This window comes from Sciurus vulgaris, assembly GCF_902686455.1.
Source record: "Sciurus vulgaris genome assembly, chromosome: 7".
Classification (NCBI taxonomy): domain Eukaryota; kingdom Metazoa; phylum Chordata; class Mammalia; order Rodentia; family Sciuridae; genus Sciurus; species Sciurus vulgaris.
The window spans coordinates 97,704,853-97,726,081 of NC_136467.1; the positions used below are offsets into that span (position 1 = coordinate 97,704,853).

The 21,229-nt window shown below is 33.5% G+C and overlaps 1 protein-coding gene across 1 annotated transcript in view; it reads left to right on the forward strand.

Moving 5' to 3' along the window:
• EYS (eyes shut homolog) overlaps nucleotides 1-21,229 on the forward strand; it is a gene marked incomplete at its 5' end in the record, with an annotated part of 1,696,555 nt that overhangs the window by 1,646,453 nt on the left and 28,873 nt on the right. Inside the window, 1 exon segment of the mRNA XM_079147376.1 lies at nucleotides 2,850-3,024. Coding sequence (XP_079003502.1) covers nucleotides 2,850-3,024 — 175 coding nt within the window.

Genomic DNA, 21,229 nt, shown 5'->3' on the forward strand with positions numbered 1-21,229 from the left:
CTTTAAACTGCTTGCTATGTTGACTGATATGAAGTATCTCTATGAACTAAATACATTTCATTATTTGTGTTGGTTAATTTTTTTCTAAACATACCATTGCCAAATTTTTTCCAAAAACTTATTTCAGCATTGACTCATAACAAAAGCATTTCATTTATCCAAATAAAAGAGAAAGGGTTGAAATGAACATTTTCAGATATTAAAATATATTATGTTCATTTAACAAAGTACATTTTAGCATACAACTATAAAAATTGCAAAGACCTAGTAATAGCATCAAGTAATTTTTTCTAAAAAGAAATATTCAATTTTATAAAGGAAGTAGAAAATGTCTAAGACAGTGTAATAAAGGGTGGGGTGTGGTATACAAACCTACTGATTTTCAGACACTTTACTAGGCAGCTTATGTATGTTATCTTATTTATTCCTCTACCCACAGACTACTTAATTCTGTCCCACTTTAAAAGTATAAAGATTGGGTGAGTCATTATGTGGCAGAGATTGTATTTGAACCTAGACCCACCTGACTCCATCCTCTATAATTTTGCAAAGTACATTTTACTCTGCCAGAGGCATGGGAAACCCTGCCTAGTGGGTTGAGCTACTTGGTTACTCAGAGAAAAAATAGTTGTCACTCATTCACTTTTTCAATCAGTAGTATATTATAGTGGGGGGTGTGTGTGTGTGTGTGTGTGTGTGTGTGTGTGTGTGTGTGTGTGTGTGTGTTTATATATGTAATAATAGATGACAGAAAAACAGGACAAAGCTTAAAATTAAGGAAAAATTGTCACTGTTCTCTGGTAATCAGAAAATTTTGACCCATATTGATCAGGGTGCTTGTCAGTAAAACTGAGAGAAAACTAAGTTGAAAGTAAAATCTTAACCTTCAAAAACTGGACTCAGTTTTTAAATTCACCTTGAGAAATTATTCCACACTTTTAACTTTTTAGAATGTTTTTATCATATTTTATTAGTGCATTAAATCATACATAAAAGTGAGATTCATTGTGATATATTCAAACATGCACCTAGTATAATTTGATGAACTTCACTCCCTAGTACCTTCCTCTTTTTCTTCCCTCCTCCTATACACTCAATCTCCTTCCTCTAGTCTACTGTTCTCCCTTCTATTTAACTTCTGAAAATGTTTTGGAAATAAAATTCAATTTAGTCTTTCCTTTATCATTTTACAGACCTTATTTATTATGGTTGATATTCATATTGATTTGAAAGAACTTTGCAAAACTCTAAGTGCAAAGGATATGAGTATAATTACAATACATTTCAGGATTCCAAAAACTTCCATTTTGAATTCTCCTTTGAATTGCCCTTTTTGTTTATATTTATCTAATCTTGGGAGGATGGATAATATCTCCCTAAGGATATGTGCAAAGGCAACAATTTATGAAAGGAAAAAAATGGGAAAATATAAATATTATAAACTTCTCCATGTAAAAAAAAATCACCATAAGTAAAATTAAATGGTAAATATTGAGCTGGAGAAAGTATTTATAATGTATACTTACAAATAGCTAATAGGCCCATTTTATAAAGAGGGCTTTCAAATAAATATTTGAAAGAGTGGCTAGAAAAAAACAGTACATAATAAGCAACTGAAATGACAGAATTACAAATGACTAAAAATATTTTTAAAGATTTTAACCCCACTGAAAAACAGCAAGGGACTGGGGAGATAGCTCAGTTGGTAGAGTGCTTGCCTTGCGTTCACAAGGCCCTGGGTTCAATCCCCAGAACCAAAAAAAAAAAAAAAAAAAAAAAAAAAAAACAGCAAAAAAGACAGTTATTTCCTATAAAAGTGAAATGAAATGGTCTCCTGCATGTAGTTGCCTGTAAAGCAGCTGTCCCAGTCTTCTGGGTTCAGTTGTGCAAAATATTAGACACACATACACACTTAATTAGACACACTTCAAAGCACCTATATCCTTTGCACTAGTAGTTCTACTTCTAGAAATTTGTAGGGAAATAATTAGAATATACACAAAGTTATATGTTCAAAATACTCATTATAGCTTAATTTCTTTATCTCATTTAAAAAATTTTAACATATATAAATATTGTACATATCATGGGTTACCCTGGAATATTTTGATACAGATTTTATAATACTCAATTCAGGATAAACCTACCCATCTCCTCAAACATTTGTCATTTGTTTTTGGTGAAAACATTAAAAATCCTTTCTTTCTAGTTTTTCTTTATTATATATATGTATATATATGTATATTATATAATATATAATGCATTATCTATAATCACCCTACTATGCTATAGCTTAATTTCCAACACTGGAATATATGAGTCAATTGTCCAATAATTGAAGGTTGATTAAGTATATTATACAGCATATTTTGTATCATGTAAAAATTTTTTTAATACTTTAAGAGTAAGTAGTGGGCTGGGTTTGTGGCTCAGTGGTAGAGTGCTTGCCTAGCAGGTGTGAGGTACTGGGTTCAATCCTAAACACTACATAAAAAAATAAAATAAAATAAAATTTTTAAAAAAGAGTAAGTAGTATTTACATTGTTCAATTTGGGGACATAATATTACATATTGTAAAGTTTAATTCAGGATTTCACTTTTACTTAAAAATACAACTAAACGTAGAAAAGAAGACCATAAATACATATGCATTAGTCAATGTTAATAGTTATCTTCTCTGAAATGATGATACTCTAATTTTTTATCTTTCTGTCTGTGCTTCTGTGCTTTTTATATTATATTTTTTTAAATGTACATGTATTACTTTATTTTGAAAACTCACTTTAATAATGACAGGTTTCACCCGTCTCTTCCATTTGTTAACACAAGTGTCTTGACCCTTCTTCAAGGTTGCATTTTTGATATTGAAGTTCGCACAGAGAAGGAAGGCCGTTTCAGAGGCCTTGGAGTTCCCGAGGGCCACCCCAACGCAGGGCGCAGCGTTGGCCAGTGTGAGGCTTCTCCTTGCAGTGTCATGAAATGTGGCAATGGGGGAACATGCGTAGAGAGTGGATCTACTGTTTAGTAAGTATGAACTCTTCAGGAAAAAGAAATAGCAAGTTAATTTGATTTCTGACAGGTGCTCCGCTCCAACTGATACTGCACTCACATGACCTGGGAACCCAGACCTAGTTCATATTTAAAATGTTTTTATGTAGATTTGTAAATGAGTGAAGAACAGTTAAAGGCAACTATATATAGAATCAGCATTGCATTTCTCCCACCTTCTCAATACAGTGAAAATCAATCACTATATCTCATTCCAAAACACCACTGAATATAGCTTGTGAATTCATAATGTTGAGAGTGGACAGAAATGCTAATCATCAAAAGCCAACATTCAGGATTTGCTTTCATATTTAGGTTTCAGCTTCTTTAGAAGGACCTCCTCTAAGTGGGCAATAGCAAAGCTACACAATTTGGCTTCTGGAGTACTTTAGTATGAAATTAAACCTAAATCTAGCAAGTGAGAAAAAAAGGAGAAAGGAATGTGGCCTTGCTAATAACTTCTTTCATTGAGCATCTGCCCTATGCTACAGTAGTTAAGGGGGGCTCTGGAAATATGTTAAAGAAAGAAGTAAGCACACTTTCAATTTCTTACACTGTCGCTGTTTATACATTTCTTATATCATACCTATATAAGAGAGTTAAAGAAGTGATTTGTCAAAACAAGCCAGTCTTGGTGGAGCACACCTGTAATCCCAGCAGCTTGGGAGGCTAAGGCAGGAGGATTGAGAATTCAAAGTCAGCCTCAGCAACTTAGCAAGGCCATAGCAACTCAGTAAGACTCTATCTCAAAATAAAAAATAAAAAAGAAGAAGAAAAAGGGCAAGGGATGTGGCTCAGTGGTTAAGCATTCCTGGGTTCAATCCCTAATACCAAAAAAAAAAAAAAAAAAAACAATTTGTCAAAATGTTTCCCACAGGACATATCAAGAGGTCTGATGCACTCCACTAGGAGAACTGGCTCACTGCAGAGCAACTGAGGAAGGAAGGTGGTTCTGGAAAACAGGTGGAGAGGGCATAGTTTTAAAAGCAATAAGTAGATCTCTTATTCTCCCTGAAAAATTTCCCTTCACTTTCTCACTAGAAAATGAACAGAGGATTGAACCCAGAGGTATTTTACCACTGAGTTACATCCCCAACCCTTTTCATTGTTTATTTTGAGACATGGTCTCACTAAGCTACTGAGAGTCTCACTGAGTTTCTGAGGCTGGCCTCAAACTTGAGAGCTTCCTGCCTCAGCCTCCAGAGTCACTGGCGTTAAAGGCATCTACCACTATGCCCATCTCACAGTGATATGTCTTAAAGAAAAACATACATAGTTTGACAAGTTCATGAAAGTACTAGGGGATAAAACTCAAGGTTGGAGATACCATCCCCATAGAGCAATATCTTTTTGCATTAGCTTTACCATTACAATTATATCATTACTTCTCTACAATTTTTAATGAAACTTTTAGTTTGCTTTGTAACTTATGCCCTCTAATTTGCTCTACAAATTAGAAGCACAAATGTCCCTCATTTTATCTAAAGAAATGTGGTTATTCGCCAGGTGATATCACTAGACATTCTTGCTAATTTTAATGTGGTAATAAATAATAATAATTAATGTGATAATAAGCAGGGACCTGAAGAAGTGTCAATAAGCACATGAAGTTAAAGATGGAAGTACAAAATTCATCCCAATTCCTCATTATTCCTTGTGGAACAAAGGGCTGGTTTGAATTTGAATGCCACAAGTGTTTATCTTGGACTATATAATGCCAAGTATAGGTAGGTACTTAGAACTATTTGCAAATTATTTTCCCTAACATTTTCTTGAGTTGAAATAGTGAAAGTAATGCCATATAATTTCACGGCACTTTGAGGGTAACAAAGCAGTTTCTTACATACGTTGCTCCTCATTCAATCTCTCTAAATGAGTCAAGCCAGTACCTATCTCAATTCCAATGTAATAGATGGAAGAATGAGTCCCAGAGATTGTGAGTAGGCAACAGGATGTATGGACACCCTGCAAGCAGTGCAGTAGGACTGAAACCCAGACCTTCCAGCCCCTGGGTGGATACTCTCCAGAATCTAGATAGTACTAAATGAACTTAAAAACAGCTGGTGATTTAATTGAGGTAATAAAAATGGTAAGCACTCTTTATCTTTGGATATAATTTATTTATTTGCTTTTAATTTTAAGAAACATTGGTGAAGTTATCTTCAGTTGACATTTCACGCTGTCTCTACATTGGAAATTCCTTGCCTCATATACACACTACCTGGGATGTCATAAATCACTCTGTGGGTGAAAAACTGTATGTCAGAGTCAAACACGAAAGCTTTAATTTGAATAACAAAAAGATTTGAACAATAATGTTGAATGGATGTGATTCATCTAACAAGTTTCCTCACAATATCCTAGAAGATTTTCTTATCAAAATTGTGACCAGTTGTGAGCTGGGCATGGTGGGGTACACCTATAATCCCAGCTATCTGGGATTTCGGGGCCAGTCTCAGCAACTTCGTGAGGCCCTGAGCAACTTAGAGAGATTCCATCTCAAAATTTAAAAAAATAAAATAAAAGGACTGGGGTGCTACTCAGTGCTAAAGCAACCCTGAATTTAATCCCTAGTACTGAAAAAAAAAAAAAAAGGAAAAAGAAAACATTTTGACCAGGTTTGGGATCCTCTTGTTGATTTAACCAAAAAAAAAAAAAAATCTACTCTAATGTACTCTATTAATTACTATGTAGAACATTACTGTAGAGTCTAATTAGCTCTTGTGACTATAGTATATAACACTACAATTACAGATCCCTAAACTTAAAACAGGCGACTTTTATGTTTAGTAAATTATACCTCAATAAAGTTATTTAAAAATATTAAAACTGCCATTCATAGATATTCAACTCCAATAGCAGCAGCAGTTCAAAGAATATTATTCCTTCTAATAGTTTTTGTAATTCTTCTGTAATCTCAATAACAAGAATTCTTCCTTTCAAGGAAAAGAAAATGTGTGCTTTGTAATATACTTTTCAATAGTGCTTAAGAATTTTTTTCTATCCTTGCCCTAGTCCCAGGCTCTTAGTTTTCTATGTCTCTAGGGAAAATTATAGACAGCTCAAAGCTAAAATTCAATCTTTTCCTGAAAAATAACAGACACACATGAAGAAATATTTTTTTAAATGCTCAAGAGGTAAGTCCCAACCCGGAAGCATAAATACCATGGTATATAGAATCAATTTTACAGACAAAATCTCAAAGCTGGTCAAAGTCTTAAGGCAAAATGTTTCTTCTAATTCTGTTGCTCACTGCTGGGACTGGGAGACACGGGGATGTGTAGTGAGTATCCTGACCATACAATATGCGTCCCATTAAGAAAAACACAGTGTAGTAGGATTACAACTTTCAAAAACTAGTCAGTTGTTAAAATGAGTGGCATAGACAGTAAGTATAAGCAATAGGAGTCCAGAGAATGTGGATGTGAAAAAGTGAAATGCATCAGGGATTAATGTTTTAAGTTCAAAAACGAGGCTTATTTATAACACAAACCTCACTGATCCAGGGTTTCCTGATTTTTTAATTTATTTTTCATTTATCATATTTTTTATTCTTCATTCACAGATGCCTTTGAGAATCAAGTAAAAACTAAAACCCATTTTTTCCCTGAAAAATGAACATACATAAGACCCAAGATTTGTATACAATTTTAAAGGTTTACAAATTCTCCAGAACCTAGTCATAGACTCTCTGTGATCCCAGTCTCCAAATTAAGAATCCCTTGCCCAATCTGCTGTTTTCTATATATTTTGTCTAACAATTCTTAATTCAGTCTTCTATTCCTCCTCGTACAGACTACACAATCATTTACCAATTAGTGTCCTGTTCCCTAAACTTCCTTTAATCCAGGTTGAACCTTCCTAAAAACCTCTTTGTTGCTATCACTTTCCTGCTCAAAGTGTTCTTGGTTTTTCATGGCCAGTGCAGCAAAGTGTAAACACTTTAGTCTGTCATTCAAGGCACATTACGACTGCTGTCAACATATCTACTTGAGTTCTTTCCTCCCTACACAGTCCTCAAATTAGTTGCATTACTCTATCCAACATTTCAGGAAATCACTCCACTTACCAAGCACTAAGCTGTTTCCTGTGAGGCTCTGGTCTGCCTGGTAACTCCTTACCTTGCATCGGTTTTTCTTCCCTTCCTCCTCACGTGGCTTCTCTCTCACTTTTGTTTCCTTGATAAAGGCATATCTTTATGCCTTTAGACAATGTTTTTTACAGTTTCCAATTTAAGAATGATAATTTTTTCACATCCCTGAGTTTGACAAGAAGCCAAAAAAAATGACTGATCTGTTGGTGAGGTGGCAGAAAAGGAACCACTGTCATTAATTAGAGCAAACTATTTTCTCTATTTATTAAAGCAAAGGCTACAAACTACTCAAATGTTCATCAGTAGGTATATGGTTGGTAATGCTAAAGAGCATTCATGGAATGGAGCAATATGAAGAAGGACTTTATGCATTGCCATGGAGTGATCATTAGGATCTTCTGACTGAAAAAAAAAAAAAAAATAGGGTAAAGACACATGTAAGAAAAAGGAATAATAGTTATAGTTACATATAAATACACATGTTTAGATAAATACACTCATATATTTCTCATCATAGGGTGAGCAAGAAAAGAAGGGATAGGACAAAAAATATACTTGTCTAAATATAATTTGCTTTAGAGCTTTTATTTGGAACCAGGTAAAATATTTCACCTGGTAAATAATAAAGAAAAAGTGTTAAACATTGAAATAAATTAGTAAGTGAATTCAACTGCATTGCAAGTTGGTGGCATAACTAACCAGTTTTAAAACATTTAATTCAACTGATATTAATAAATAGTATTTTGATTTTATAGTGGCTTATAGCCTAAGAACAAAAAAGAACCATGAACATATCTCAAATTTCATCTCAGTCTTGACGTTGGAGGTAACACTGGTATTTGAAACTATAGATAAAAATGACCCAATATCAATATAGATAAAAGATAACAAATGAATAATTATATCAATATTTATCACTAGGAACTAAGATTTTTAAATTAAAAAAGACATAGGCATACATAAAAATCAAAGAATTAAAATGCTTCTAGTCTTTAAATTAAAAATAACATACAAATTCATGACTTAATTTTCTTTTTCTAAACAACTTATTTCCTAGCTATCGCCACTAAATATATCTAGAAACAACAACAACAAAAAATCTAGTATCCATGAACACCTCTAGTGCCAAAACTATTAGCTCAACATACCATTTTCTACTAAAAATGAACCAGAACTTGGAGAATTGAACATTCCACTCAGGCAAGAAATGTGAGATACAAGTCTTTTCATCTTTTTGTGCCTGACAGCAGGAATGTTAACAAAGACCATAGGTCTATTTTAAAGGATTATAGAAGCTAATTTGAAGAAACACAAACTGTCCAAAGATGGGACTATTTCAGAATCACAGAAAATAACGTCTATAATGGATTTAAACACATCAATATAGAAAATACACATAGTTGTAATGATACCCTCGCCAATATGAAGGGAAAAAAAACCTTGCCACCAATGGAGACTGTTAAACCACTAGTCATTAATCTGAGGTTTGATAAAGGTCACAGTGGATTTGTTCATCCTTGCTTTCTGGCAAAGATTGTACTTTAAAGTATGGCATCCAGCTTCCAAGTGATCCCCAGTGATTCTTGCCTTCTAGTAGACACTTCTTTTCCTGGTCTTCTCCTGCATTGAATAGGCCTGATCTGTATAAACAGTAAGATATTCTGGAAATGACAATTCTTCACTTCCAAAACTAAGTCAAAAATCATTGAAACTTCTGCCTTTCTTAAATTTTTACATTCAAGGATTAAATGATGCTTTGCACAGAATAATTTTAACAGTGGTCACACTATATTTTATATATCCCTTCTGGCAGCTATACAGAGAATAAATTATAGGTGGCAAGCCAGAAAGCAAAGTAACCTATTACAAGGCCATAATAATATTAAATGTTCATTGTTGCTTTTAGACAGGAAGTTTGGGGGTAATTTATTATGTAGTGATAGATACTGACTAACCAGACAATTAATGCTAACCAACCAGATAATTTATTAATAGTTCTCCATTGCACTCAACTAAAATAAGTGTAGGATAAATAATAGAAATGAGAAACGCCACTATTTTGTAACCCCCAACAAAATATTGGCTGCTTGAACTATTATGTGTATTATGGGTTAGATAAGAGATGTCCCCCAAAAGCTCACATGTGAGACAATGCAAGAAAGGTTAGAGGTGAAATGATTGTATTATGAGACTCTTAACCTAATCGGTTCATTAATCCCATGATAGGGATCAACTGGGTGGTAATAGTAGGCAGATTGGTTGTGGTGACTGAAGGAGGTGAGTCACTGAAGACATGGCTTTAGAATTTATTATTTTGTCTGTGATGAGGAAAGTGTTTCTCTCTCTCTCTGTCTCTCTCTCTCTTTGTCTCTCTCTCTGTCTCTCTCTGTCTCTCTCTCTCTCTCCTTCCAGGTATGATGTCCTGAGTTACATTCCTTACCACACTCTTTTGCAATGATGTTCTACCTACCTCACCTTGAGCCCAGAGTAATGGAGCCAGCCATCTATGGACTGAGATTTCTGAAACCATGAGCCCCAAAGTAAACTTCTCCTCTTTAGATTGTTCTTGGCAGGTCTTTTGGCCACAACAGTGAAAAAACTGACTAAAACAATGTGAAAGGTTGATAGAAAGCTATATAATGGTGAGATCAAATTAACACCACTTTAAACAACTGGTCAATCATAACATCATTAAATGTGGAACAACCTGACATATTCTTGCTGGTGTGATTCAGTTCAAACTACACAGCACCATCTGTAAAGAATTATAAAACATGAACGAGAATCTAATCAAGTCTCACTATCTGTAAGGGAAATACTAACAACAGAGTAAAATAACTTAGGTGACGTTATAAAGATACAAAGAATCAAATTCAGAATATGAGAAATTCTACTAGACCAATGACTCAAAAACCAGCAATAGTGGAAAAAAATACAGAGGAAGAATCTTATCTAGGTTACAAGGGTTAAGACATGCACCATACGGATGCATTGTGAAGCTTTTGAATCCTGATGAACTATCAGAAATAAATAAATAACCTCTTTGAGACATTATAATTAACTAAACACAAATTAGATGATATTAAAGTTCGTTTTGTTGGGTTTGATAATGACACTGTGGTTAGTTTTTAAGTTTCTTATCTGTTAGTGATATAGACTGAGGTATTTACAGATAAATTGGAATTTGTTTCAAAAAATTAATGAAGTAAGAAACAAATGAAACAAGAAAGACAACAGCTTCAAGAACGATCATTGGTACTATTTTTTCTAATTTTCTATCAGAATTTAAAAATTAGCACATTTAATATATATTATCTAATTTATAAATTTCATAAAGTATAAAATAAAAAGATTACACTCAGGATCCCACCAGTCATCTAAAACCATTTTCAGGATCTGGGAATATTTCATTTCAATTTTTCCCCATCTCAAGTTCTTGTCTGCCAAAACAGTGAATGTACATCATTTGATGCCACCTTTAGACAAAGTATTTGAATGATTTAAATTTGAAAGTAAGTTCCCGCTTTCTGTTTATTATTTAAATAACTGTAAAGTAAGAGTCAGAGGTAAGAATTCAGTATAGATTTTCATCAAGCCCCCCTACTGCTGTGTCTTAAGGGGAACATCTTCACCCTCCTGGTTATTTTATAACTCGGATGTCAGTTACTTTCTGCAGACCCTTGTGATCTCCATAAACTGTGAAAGTTTAAAGACTTTCCAAGACTAATAAATGCAGATTACAATGAGAAGCTCCGTTATCATGGCTGTCTTTAGTTCCTCCATCTTGTTTCCACCCATACTAACTACTCCATAGCAGGGATGCCTAAAAGTCACAATCAACTTTTTAAATTTCTTTCAAATGAACAAAGCCATTCACACTTTATGATAGATCTAACTACTTAGAATACTGCCAGAAGTGGGGAGTGGTGGAGATGTTGACAGGAAAGGATCAAATCATGGCCACCTAAACAACTTCCTGCCTGTCTTTTGGTCACACACCACTGCAGTAACAACATGGTCATTCTATTCATCTCTTTGTTTTATGTCTATCACTTCACTTTGCTCCAACTGACTCTCTAGGCTAGAGTAAAGCATTTCCCTTTTAGTCTCAGGCAGAGTAATTTTCCACCCTTTGGTAGTCCAGGCTTATGTTTATCCTAATGCAACCAAGTTTCACCATACACTCCAAGCAGTTCATCTGAGCAGTGTCTGACAGACAGTTTCCTCCATAAGGGAAATTCTGAGTCCCACTGTTAACATAGTGTAATGCTCAGGCCTTTACACCAGAGAACAGAACTATCAAAAATAAGGCCCCAGGACAATTCCCAGGAGTTGTATTAGGATGTAAAGAGTAGCTTCATCTCATCTTAATTACATTTTCTAAGGTATCATAAAAGTGATCTCACCAGCAAAGAAAGGCCAAGAGGTAACTTTAGCAGATGGAGTGACTATAGCAGCCCTTCCTGGTAAGTCAACATATTGAGTTTTTACTCGTCATCACATTCCAGTGTATGATGGGGTTAATTTGTTTTAGTACTTGTGTGCATATTTCTTTAAAGACTCTTTAAAGACTCATTTAACATTCAGCAAATTTTTGTAGGTAAAATGATATCTATTATATCACACCTTATTCTTCCAATCTTTTTCTCAAATGAAAATAACCTGTAAAGGAAAACAATTTGATATGAATGAAGCCATCCAACACAACAGATGATCTAATGAGAAGGTAATTCGGCTATGCTTCCTTTTCTTTAAATAGCATAGAAATCTTTTAGGTCATGTAATCACTTATACCTAAATTATATGCATTTTATTCCATTATTCATTTGCCTTTATATCACACAACACATTTCATTTTAAACACTGCGTCTCTGCTTTTACTTAGGCACAGAAAACTCACAAATCTGTAACCATAACTTTCCTACAGATGCAGCTCATGGTAAATTTTCTCTAAAACCTTTTCTTCCTCTCAGCCTCAATATATACAGAAGAATCTCTCTTATTCAACGCAATCAAAATCCACATTTGATAGTAAACTGAAAAATTGGGTTATGTAGAGGTTCTTTTTCTAAGTCTCAGTTTTTCATCAACACCCTGAGTACTACTAACTATAATTATATCAGATGTTGAAAATGGGGATTAAATGAGTTACTACATTATAGGTATGTATCTAGGATGGTTACTAAAGAACAACTGCAAAGAGGAAAAAAAAGGTATGTGCTTAAAATGATGATGCTGGGTGCTAAAATTTAGCCCTGACAAATGCTGAATGTTATATTTTACATATATTGTATATTTCATATAAACACATTGTTCTAAATAAAGTATCAAGTCCTGGGGGTGTGGCTGTAAGTTACGTTTTCTACTGTGTATTTCCCTGATTCCAAAGTTCAGTGTTGCAGGTACTTCCTCTTTGGGGAACATTTAGTAAGAAAGTGAATTAAGTGATATTCAAAGAAAGAATATTAAGTCTCCTATCATCTCCCTTTTCATTTCATTTTTATATGTTCATCCCAAATTCTAGCAATTTTTAAATTGCCTAATTATAAGAAAATAAAATTCTTCATGTCAAGTTTCTATTATAATGAGAAAGACTTAACTCGAACCTGTTTCTGAGTTTTAAAATGTGACAGTAAGAACTGAATGATTTATCTGCAATTTAAGAATTTAAATCTTTCACATCAAATTCACATAACTAAAATAGTTAACCATATAAGTATGGATAACTATATGACTACACTCTGATATTCCACTCTCTATTGCTATCATCACTAGCTATACCATTTCTAATATATTTAATATTTTCTTCCATGGCATCATTTTTCCATGTTTGGAGACAGAGAAACCCACAAATTGTTCTTTGTGTTTTAATAATTAAAAATAAATAACATTTTTCAATGGTCTTAAAATTAAAAAAAAAAAAGTTGTCTGCATCGTGTCGATAATTCCTTAGTATCTTTTGAATATTCTTAGCTATTATGTAGTGAATGCCACCTATTTCAGCCATTTTCATGCTATTCTACTTAGTTTATGAATCTGCCTTCTGCCCTTAACTCTCATCAAATGTAAGAGCCATGTTACTTCATTCTTATGCACCAGGAAACCTTTTTTTTTTTTACCTTTTCTCACCTCTAACTCAGTCTAGATTGACATAGATTGTTTCTATTTTCCCTTTAAATTATATTTCTATCTTTAAGTTCCTTCTCTGCAAAATGAAGCCCATTATAGCACCTTCCTAATGAGGCTCTAGGAAAGTTTGAAAGAGTTAATCCTCAACATGCTGAGAAGAAAGTCTGGTATAAGTGAAGCCTCAAGAAATGTTTACTGTTAAAATAATCTTTCTTCTTTCACACCAACACACTTACCAAAGCCTTGAAAATGCTTCACTTCTATTTCAGTCTTCCCAGTCCTACAGTCATTTCTTAATTCAGAACTTTTTGCATCTATCTACATCCTTACCCCAGCCATGGCTCATTCATTCACTTAGATTTATTTCCTGAAGAATCAAAGACAAACTATAATATGCTGAGAACATGGTTTTGTCCATGGGACTGCAGTAGACAAACAGAACCCATCTCTGCTCGAGTGGATCTTAGTCCAGTATGGGGCTCTTGAAACTATGGCCTATGGACAAAATCTGACCCAACACCTGCTAAGACAAATAAAATTTATTGATATACAGCCGCATCCATTTCAACAATGGCACAGTTGGATGAGTAAGACAGTCCATAGAGCTACAAGGCAAAATTGTTTACTGCCTAGCTCTTTAACAGTAAAGTTTGCCACCCCTATTTCTAGCAGAAAAAAAATCAGTAAGTTCTCACTAAGGTTAAAATTATATCACTATAGAACGTATTGTTACACCATGTGGTTACATACCAGATTAATCTTTTTAAAATGTGTCTTATCACTTACAGGACCCTAAATGTACAAAATTATAACAAAAACACACCAAGGCACCTTATAATAAGAATGCCTAACACAGAGAGAAAGTATAGAATTTTAAAGGCTGTGAGAGAAAAATATCAGATTACACATAAGGGGAAACCAATTCAGATCTCAGCTGATTTCTCAAACCAGACCCACAAAGCTAGGAGGTCCTGGAGTAACTTATATCTGACTCTGAAAAAAAAAAAAAAAAAAAAATGAATGCCAACCAAGAATCCTATATCTAGCAAAATTAAACTTCAGATTTGAAGGTGAAATAAAAACATTCCATGATAAAAGTTAAAAGAATTTGCAACTAGAAAGGCCGCACTACAAAACATTCTCAACAAAATATTCTATGAAGATAAAATGAAAAAAAAAAAAAGTGAAAACCAACCAAGGAAGGAACTTCACTAAAGGAATAGTCAACCAAAGGAGAAACTGATTCAAATTAAAAACTAGAAATAAACCTAAATAATCAGGAACACAAATCATATCTCAATAATAACCTTGAACATTAAAGGCCTAAACTCATCAATCAAAAGACACAGACTGACAGATTGGATTACAAAACAAGACCTAACAATATGCTATTTCCAAGAAACTCACCTCACAGGCAAAGACAGTCACCAACTGAAAGTGAAAGGATGGGAACAAAACATATCACTCACATGGATCATGTAAACAAGCAGGAGTTTCTATCCTCATATCAGATAAAGTGAATTTTAAGCCAAAGTTAATCAGAAGAAACAAAGAAGGCCATTTCATACTGCTTAAGGGAATTTTACATCAATAAGACATAACAATCATAAATATTTATGCACCAAACAATGGAGCATCTATGTACATCAAACAAACCCTTCTTGAGCTCAAGAATCAAATAAACCACAACACAATAATACTGAGTAAATGTAACATTCTTCAGTCACCACTGGATACATCCCCCAAATAAAAACTAAATAAAGAAGCTATAGAAGTAAAAAAATATAATTGATAATTTAGACTTAACAGACATATATAGAATATTTCATCCATCAATGACTGAATACACTTTCTTCTCTGCAGCACATAGATTCTTCTCTAATATAGACCATGTCATGTAAGCTATTACATATATTGGCATGAAATTATAAATTACCTTAATGTATTTTTAGGTATTTTGATAGCATCCTTTCCATTGATATTAATTTTTGTGTTTTTGCTTTTTTCTTGATTAGACTTGTTTGATTTTTATCAAATTTTAGCATATTATTTCTTCTCTATCTCATATTTCTGCTTCTACTCTTATTTTTTCCTTCCTACTACATAACCTGAAAATAATTTGCTATTCTGGCTTCTTTTTGATACAAGTACTTTAAGTTACAAATGTTCATCTGAGTACTGTTTCACCTCAGACATCCTGATATCTTTTTTAAATATTTTTTAAATGTTGATGGACCTTTATTTTATTATTGACTCGTGGTGCTGAGAATCAAACCCAGTGCCTCACACATGCCAGAGAAGTGCTGTACCACTGAGCCACACCCCAGCTCTGATCCTGATATCTTAAGATTTTTTTTATCACTTAGTCCAAAGTATTTTTTATTTACTTTTCTTGTACTTTCTTCCTTGATCTCTGAGATATTTATAAGTGCATCATTTAATTTTGAAATAGTTGACGTGGGCGTGGGGTTCTATATATCTTAAGGTGATTGATTTCTGATGTAATAAATCCTGCAGAAAACAGTTTTCATGATTTCAAATTTCAAAAAACTGATGAAAATGCTTTTTATATTGATTGTATTGGCTACATACATGTCAAAACTGCATACTTCATGCAAACATGTCAAATTGCACACTTCAAAAATATGCATTTTATTGTATTTCAGTTTTACCTCAGTAAAGCTAATGGGGAAAAAATGTGCCTCATCATTCATGTCATTTCCCATATTCTGTCACTTAAAAGTTGAACCACCTCAGCCTGTTGTTCAAAGTCCATGGGCCCTGACGTCCTTTTCCAGACTAATCCTCTACCATGCCTACCCCTGGGTGCAGGCAGTCATGTAGGTGACTGTACTAACATTTAGTCCTTCCTATGGGTTCCCATAGTACCTACCATAGCACTGGTCCCACTGTATTAAAATCATCTGCCTATTAATCTACATGAAACCAAAGGACCCAGCAAATCCACAGGCAGAGTGGAGCCTTGCATGTTGTAGAAACTCAGTGCTAAGTACCATGGAAAATACCTAGCATGTAAGAAATATCAACAACAACAACAACAAATATTCTTTAAATAAATGAAGGCATATCTTTTGTTTTATTATTTACTTTTCCTGCTCTATGACCACCCCACCTTACACACATATATTAAAACTTTCTCTTCCTCAGGAAAGAGTAGCAGATATATGGTAAAAGGAAGAATGTTAATGAATTAACTTCAAGGATTAGAAAAACATCAAGCAAATTAAAGAATAAGGAATGAAGTTTTGAAATTTTTTATTGTCTACAGTTAACAGAATCCTAAAGAAGCCAGGGAACAAAAAGGAAACTGCCCCCCAAGCTTGTACAAAATCATTGTAATGAAAATCTCTCTTAATATACAAATGTAAGATTAAAACTCCATTGTGTATATATACCATATTTTCTTTATCCATTCATTGGTGGAAAACCTACTCTGGTTCCATAGTTTGGCCATTGTGAATTGTGCTGCTATAAACATGGGTATGCATGAATCACTGAACTACCATGACATTCTTTAGGATAAATACAGAGGAGTCGTAATGCTGAATTGTGGTGGCTTCATTCCTAGTATTTTTGAGAAACCTCCATACTGATTCCCATAGTGGTTGTACTTATTTACAATCCCACCAACAGTGTATAAGTGTTCCTTTTTTCCCACATCCTCTCATTTATTTTATTTATTTATTTTATTTTATTTTATTTTATTTATTTATCATTTATTGTTATTTATACTCATGATAGCTGCCAACTAACTGGAGTGAGAAGAAATCTCAGTGTAGTTTTAATTTGCATTTTCTTGATTGATAAAAATGTTAAAATTTTTTCATGTATTTGTTGGCCATTTGTATTTCTTCTTTTGAGAGGTCTGTTTAGTTCATTTGCCCATTCATTGACTGAGCTGTTTTTGTTCCATTTTGTTTTGTTTTGTTGTTTTGTGGTAAGTTTTTTGAGTTCTTTATATATTCTGGATATTAATCCTCTGTCAGAAGAGTAACTAGTAAATATTTTCTTCCATTCTGTAGGTTTACTTAATTGTTTCTTTGCTGTGCAGAAACTTTTTAATTTGATGTCATCTCAATTATTAATTCTTGGTATTATTTCTTGAACTTTAGGAGTCCTGTTGAGGAAGTCATTGTCTGTGTTTATAAGTTGGAGCGTTGACCCTACATTTTCTTCTAGAAGTTGCAAATTGTCTGGTCTAATTCCAGAATTCTTCATTCATTTTGAGTTGACTTTTGTGTAGGGTGAGAAATAAGAGATCTAGTCGGACTCTTCTACACATGGATAGCCAGTTTTCCCAGCATCATTTTTTTTTTTAAAAGGTTGTCTTTTCTCCAAGATATGTTTTGTCAAGGATCAGATAACTGTATCTAGGTATGCTTGTCTCTGTGTCTTCTCCTCTGAACCATCATCAGTCTGTGTGTCTGTTTTTCTGACAGTACCGTGCAGTTTTTGTTACTATAACTCTGTGGTACAATTCGAAATCAGATATTGTGATGCCTCCAGCGTTACTTTTTTTGCTTACAATTGCTTTGGCTATTATAGGTCTTTTTATTCTTCCATATGAATTTTAGGAGTTTGCTAGTTCTGTGAAGAATGTCATTGATATTTTGATAGGTACTGCACTGAATCTATAGGTCACTTTTAGTAATATGGCCATTTTAATGCTATTAATTCTGCATATCTGTAAACATAGGAGATCTTTTCATCTTGTGGTGTCTTCTTCAATTTCTTTCTTCAGTGTTCTATAGATTTTATTGTAGAGGTCTTTGACCTCCTTGGTTAGATATTTTTTCCTAGGTATTTTTTTTCCCCCTGAGACTATTGTGAAGAATTCTTTTCCTGGCTTCTTTTTCAGCAAATTCATGGTTGGTATGTAGGAAAGATATTGATTATTATATGTTGATTTTTGTATCTTGCTGTTTTGCTGTATTTATTAGATCTAAAAGTCTTCTAATGGAGCATTTTTGGATCTTTTAAGTAGAGGATCATATGATCTGTAAACATGACTTCTTTTTCTATTCATATCCCTTTTATTTCCTTCTCTTACCTAATTAGTCTGGCTAAAATTTCAAGTACTCTATTGAACAGGAGTGGTGAGAGTAGACATCCTTGTCTTGTTTCTAATTTTAGAGGAAATGTTTTCAATTTCACGATGATATTGGCTTTGGGTTTGCCACATATAGCCTTTATGATATTGAGGTAAGTTCCTTCCATCCCTATTTTCTTTAGCGTTTTTATCATGAAGTTTGAATTTTGTCAAAGGGTTTCTTTGCATCTCTTGAGATGACTACGTGCTTTTCCTTAATTCACCTTATTACATTTATTGATTTGTATATGTTGAATCTTCCTTGCATCCCTAGAATGAAACCAACTTGGTCATAATGTGCAATCTTCTTAATGGGTTATTAGATATGATTCACTAATATTTTATTACATATTTTTGCATCTGTGTTCATCAGGGATATTGATCTGTAGTTTACTTTCCTTGATGTGTTCTTATCTGGTTTTGGTGTCAGAGCAATATATATTTTCTAGAATAAACTTGGAAGTTTTATCCACCTTCTATTTCATGGTATTTGAGGAGCATCTGAGGACCATTGGCATTTTATTCAGCCATAAAGAAGAAGGAAATTATGCCATTTGCAGGAAAATGAATGGGACTTGAGATCATTATTTTAAGCAAAATAAGTCAAACACAGAAAGTCAAGGTTTATATGCTTTCTCTCATATGTGGAAGCTAGAGAGAGAAAAAAAGTGTGGGGAGGAGGTCTCTTGAAAAATAGCAAAGAAACCAGTAAAGTAGAGGAAGGAGACCAGAGGAAAGGAGGAAGGGAGGGAAAGGAGAGGTATTAAGGAATGACACTGAGCAAATTATATTGTTCTACTTTGTACATGTAGGAATATATAACAATGGATCCCACTATTACCCATCATAATACACCACCACCAAAAAAAAAAAAAGTAATAAAGTAATATGATTTTGAAAGTAAGTTTTTAAATCTTTGCACATATAATTTGTCATTTCAAATAAAAATTCTGAGAGGAATGATATGAAGTTCTAGTTTATTTAAATGTTATTTTGAATAGGCTTATAGCATCCATATTATATTATGCCTAACAATTTAAGCTATTTCTAATAATAGAATAAATATTTTATTTCCACAATATCATGTATTATACCTCAAATATTCAAAACAATTTTTAAATAAATAAATGTTTTACCCTGGCAAGCTCTGTCTATAAAGAAGATAGACTTATTTTGTTTGTAGCTCTGTCTTTAATCAAATGATGAAAATGAACCACTAGAGGGTGCAATCATCATTTAAAAAATGATTGAGTTTTATTTTTATTTTAAATTATTTAAGAATTTTAAGTAGAATTTTTACTGTAGTTTTATTTCTTTTGTGAAATTAGTAACTCATTCTATTGTGTAAATTATCTTTACACATTTCTGCTCTTCATGATCTTCAAACAATAATCAAAATCATATGTAACTGTGGTACTAATTCTGCCTTTGGTCTTCACTTTAGAAAATCCTGTACAACTCTTCAAACTGTTTTTTATTCAAAACTATTAATGTAGATGCAACAAGTATGTTTTCTTTCATCATGACCCATCTAAACATCCCATTTAATGCAGTGGTAATATTCCCAAAGATGTTTGTCTTTTTATGTATGTGTCTCATGCTTCTAGCTATAAATTTCAAATAAATAAAATTTTTCACTTTAAATTCCTCCTGGAACCAAAGGCTAGCAGTGCATCAGTAAACATGTTACTGTCATGTTATTTGTGTTTCATCCACCGGCTTCTGAATTCCAGCAGCATCTCTCCATGCCAAGCACTGGACACCTCAGCAGCTGCGATTGGGTCAGGCTTTACCCCACGAGCCTCCCCTCTCCTAGAGCCAGAGTTTTCCTTACACGTCTTCTGCCCTAACCTAACCTAAGGCTGTGCATATAATAGACACCAAAAATACATATAGGGGGCTGAGTTTGTGGCTCAGTGGTGGAGCACTCACCTGGCACATGTAAGGCCCTGGGTTCTATCCTTAGTACCACACAGAAACAAATAAATAAAATAAAGGTATTGTGTCCATACAACTAAAAATAAATAAATAAATAAATAAATAAATAAACAAACAAACAAATAAACAAATAAAACATATCTATAGGGTAGAAATGAATCCTTTTGAGGCATAAATTTGATTTAGACTATAAATAGGAAAAGAAATCAAAATGATTATATTCTTCGTAACTAACCCTTACTCATTTTTACTTCAATAAATCATTATTAGGGCAATACAGTACAAGAAGCCTATGAAGGGCTGGCCATCTAGCTCAGCTGGTAGAGTGCTTCCCTATCATGCACAAGGCCCCGGGTTCTATCCCTAGCACCACCACCAAAAAAAAAAAAAAAAGAACTGTGAAAATGATACAAATCTATTATTTTAGGGACATTCTCATACAATGATAATAGGAATGTAAGTTGCTACAATTATTATGGTGGGCAGACTGGGATATGCATCTAAAGCTGAGAAGTCATGTAAACATTTGAATTTTTCTTAGGTAAATGATTATAGTTATCCAAAGATTTAGCTACAAGAGTTTTATCACAGTGTTGTTAATAGAAAATGGAAAATTAAAGACATAAAATATCTCACAAGCAACAATGAGAATAAATTATATTTCATCAATTTAGTGTCATAATATTAAATTATTATATATGAGGTTGTGGATGAGAAGTTAATAAACATGGAATGATATTTATAAATATTGTAAGTATTTTTTAGGTTTATTTATAGAAAATTCTCTTTGCAGATTGTACGGAGAATCAACCAGCGCCCAGCATTTGCCTGGCAACTTTACCTTTAGTGGGTCCATCAGCAACCCCCTTACTAAGGCCTCTCCCAGGATTACCTTGTAAACCCAGCAAGGT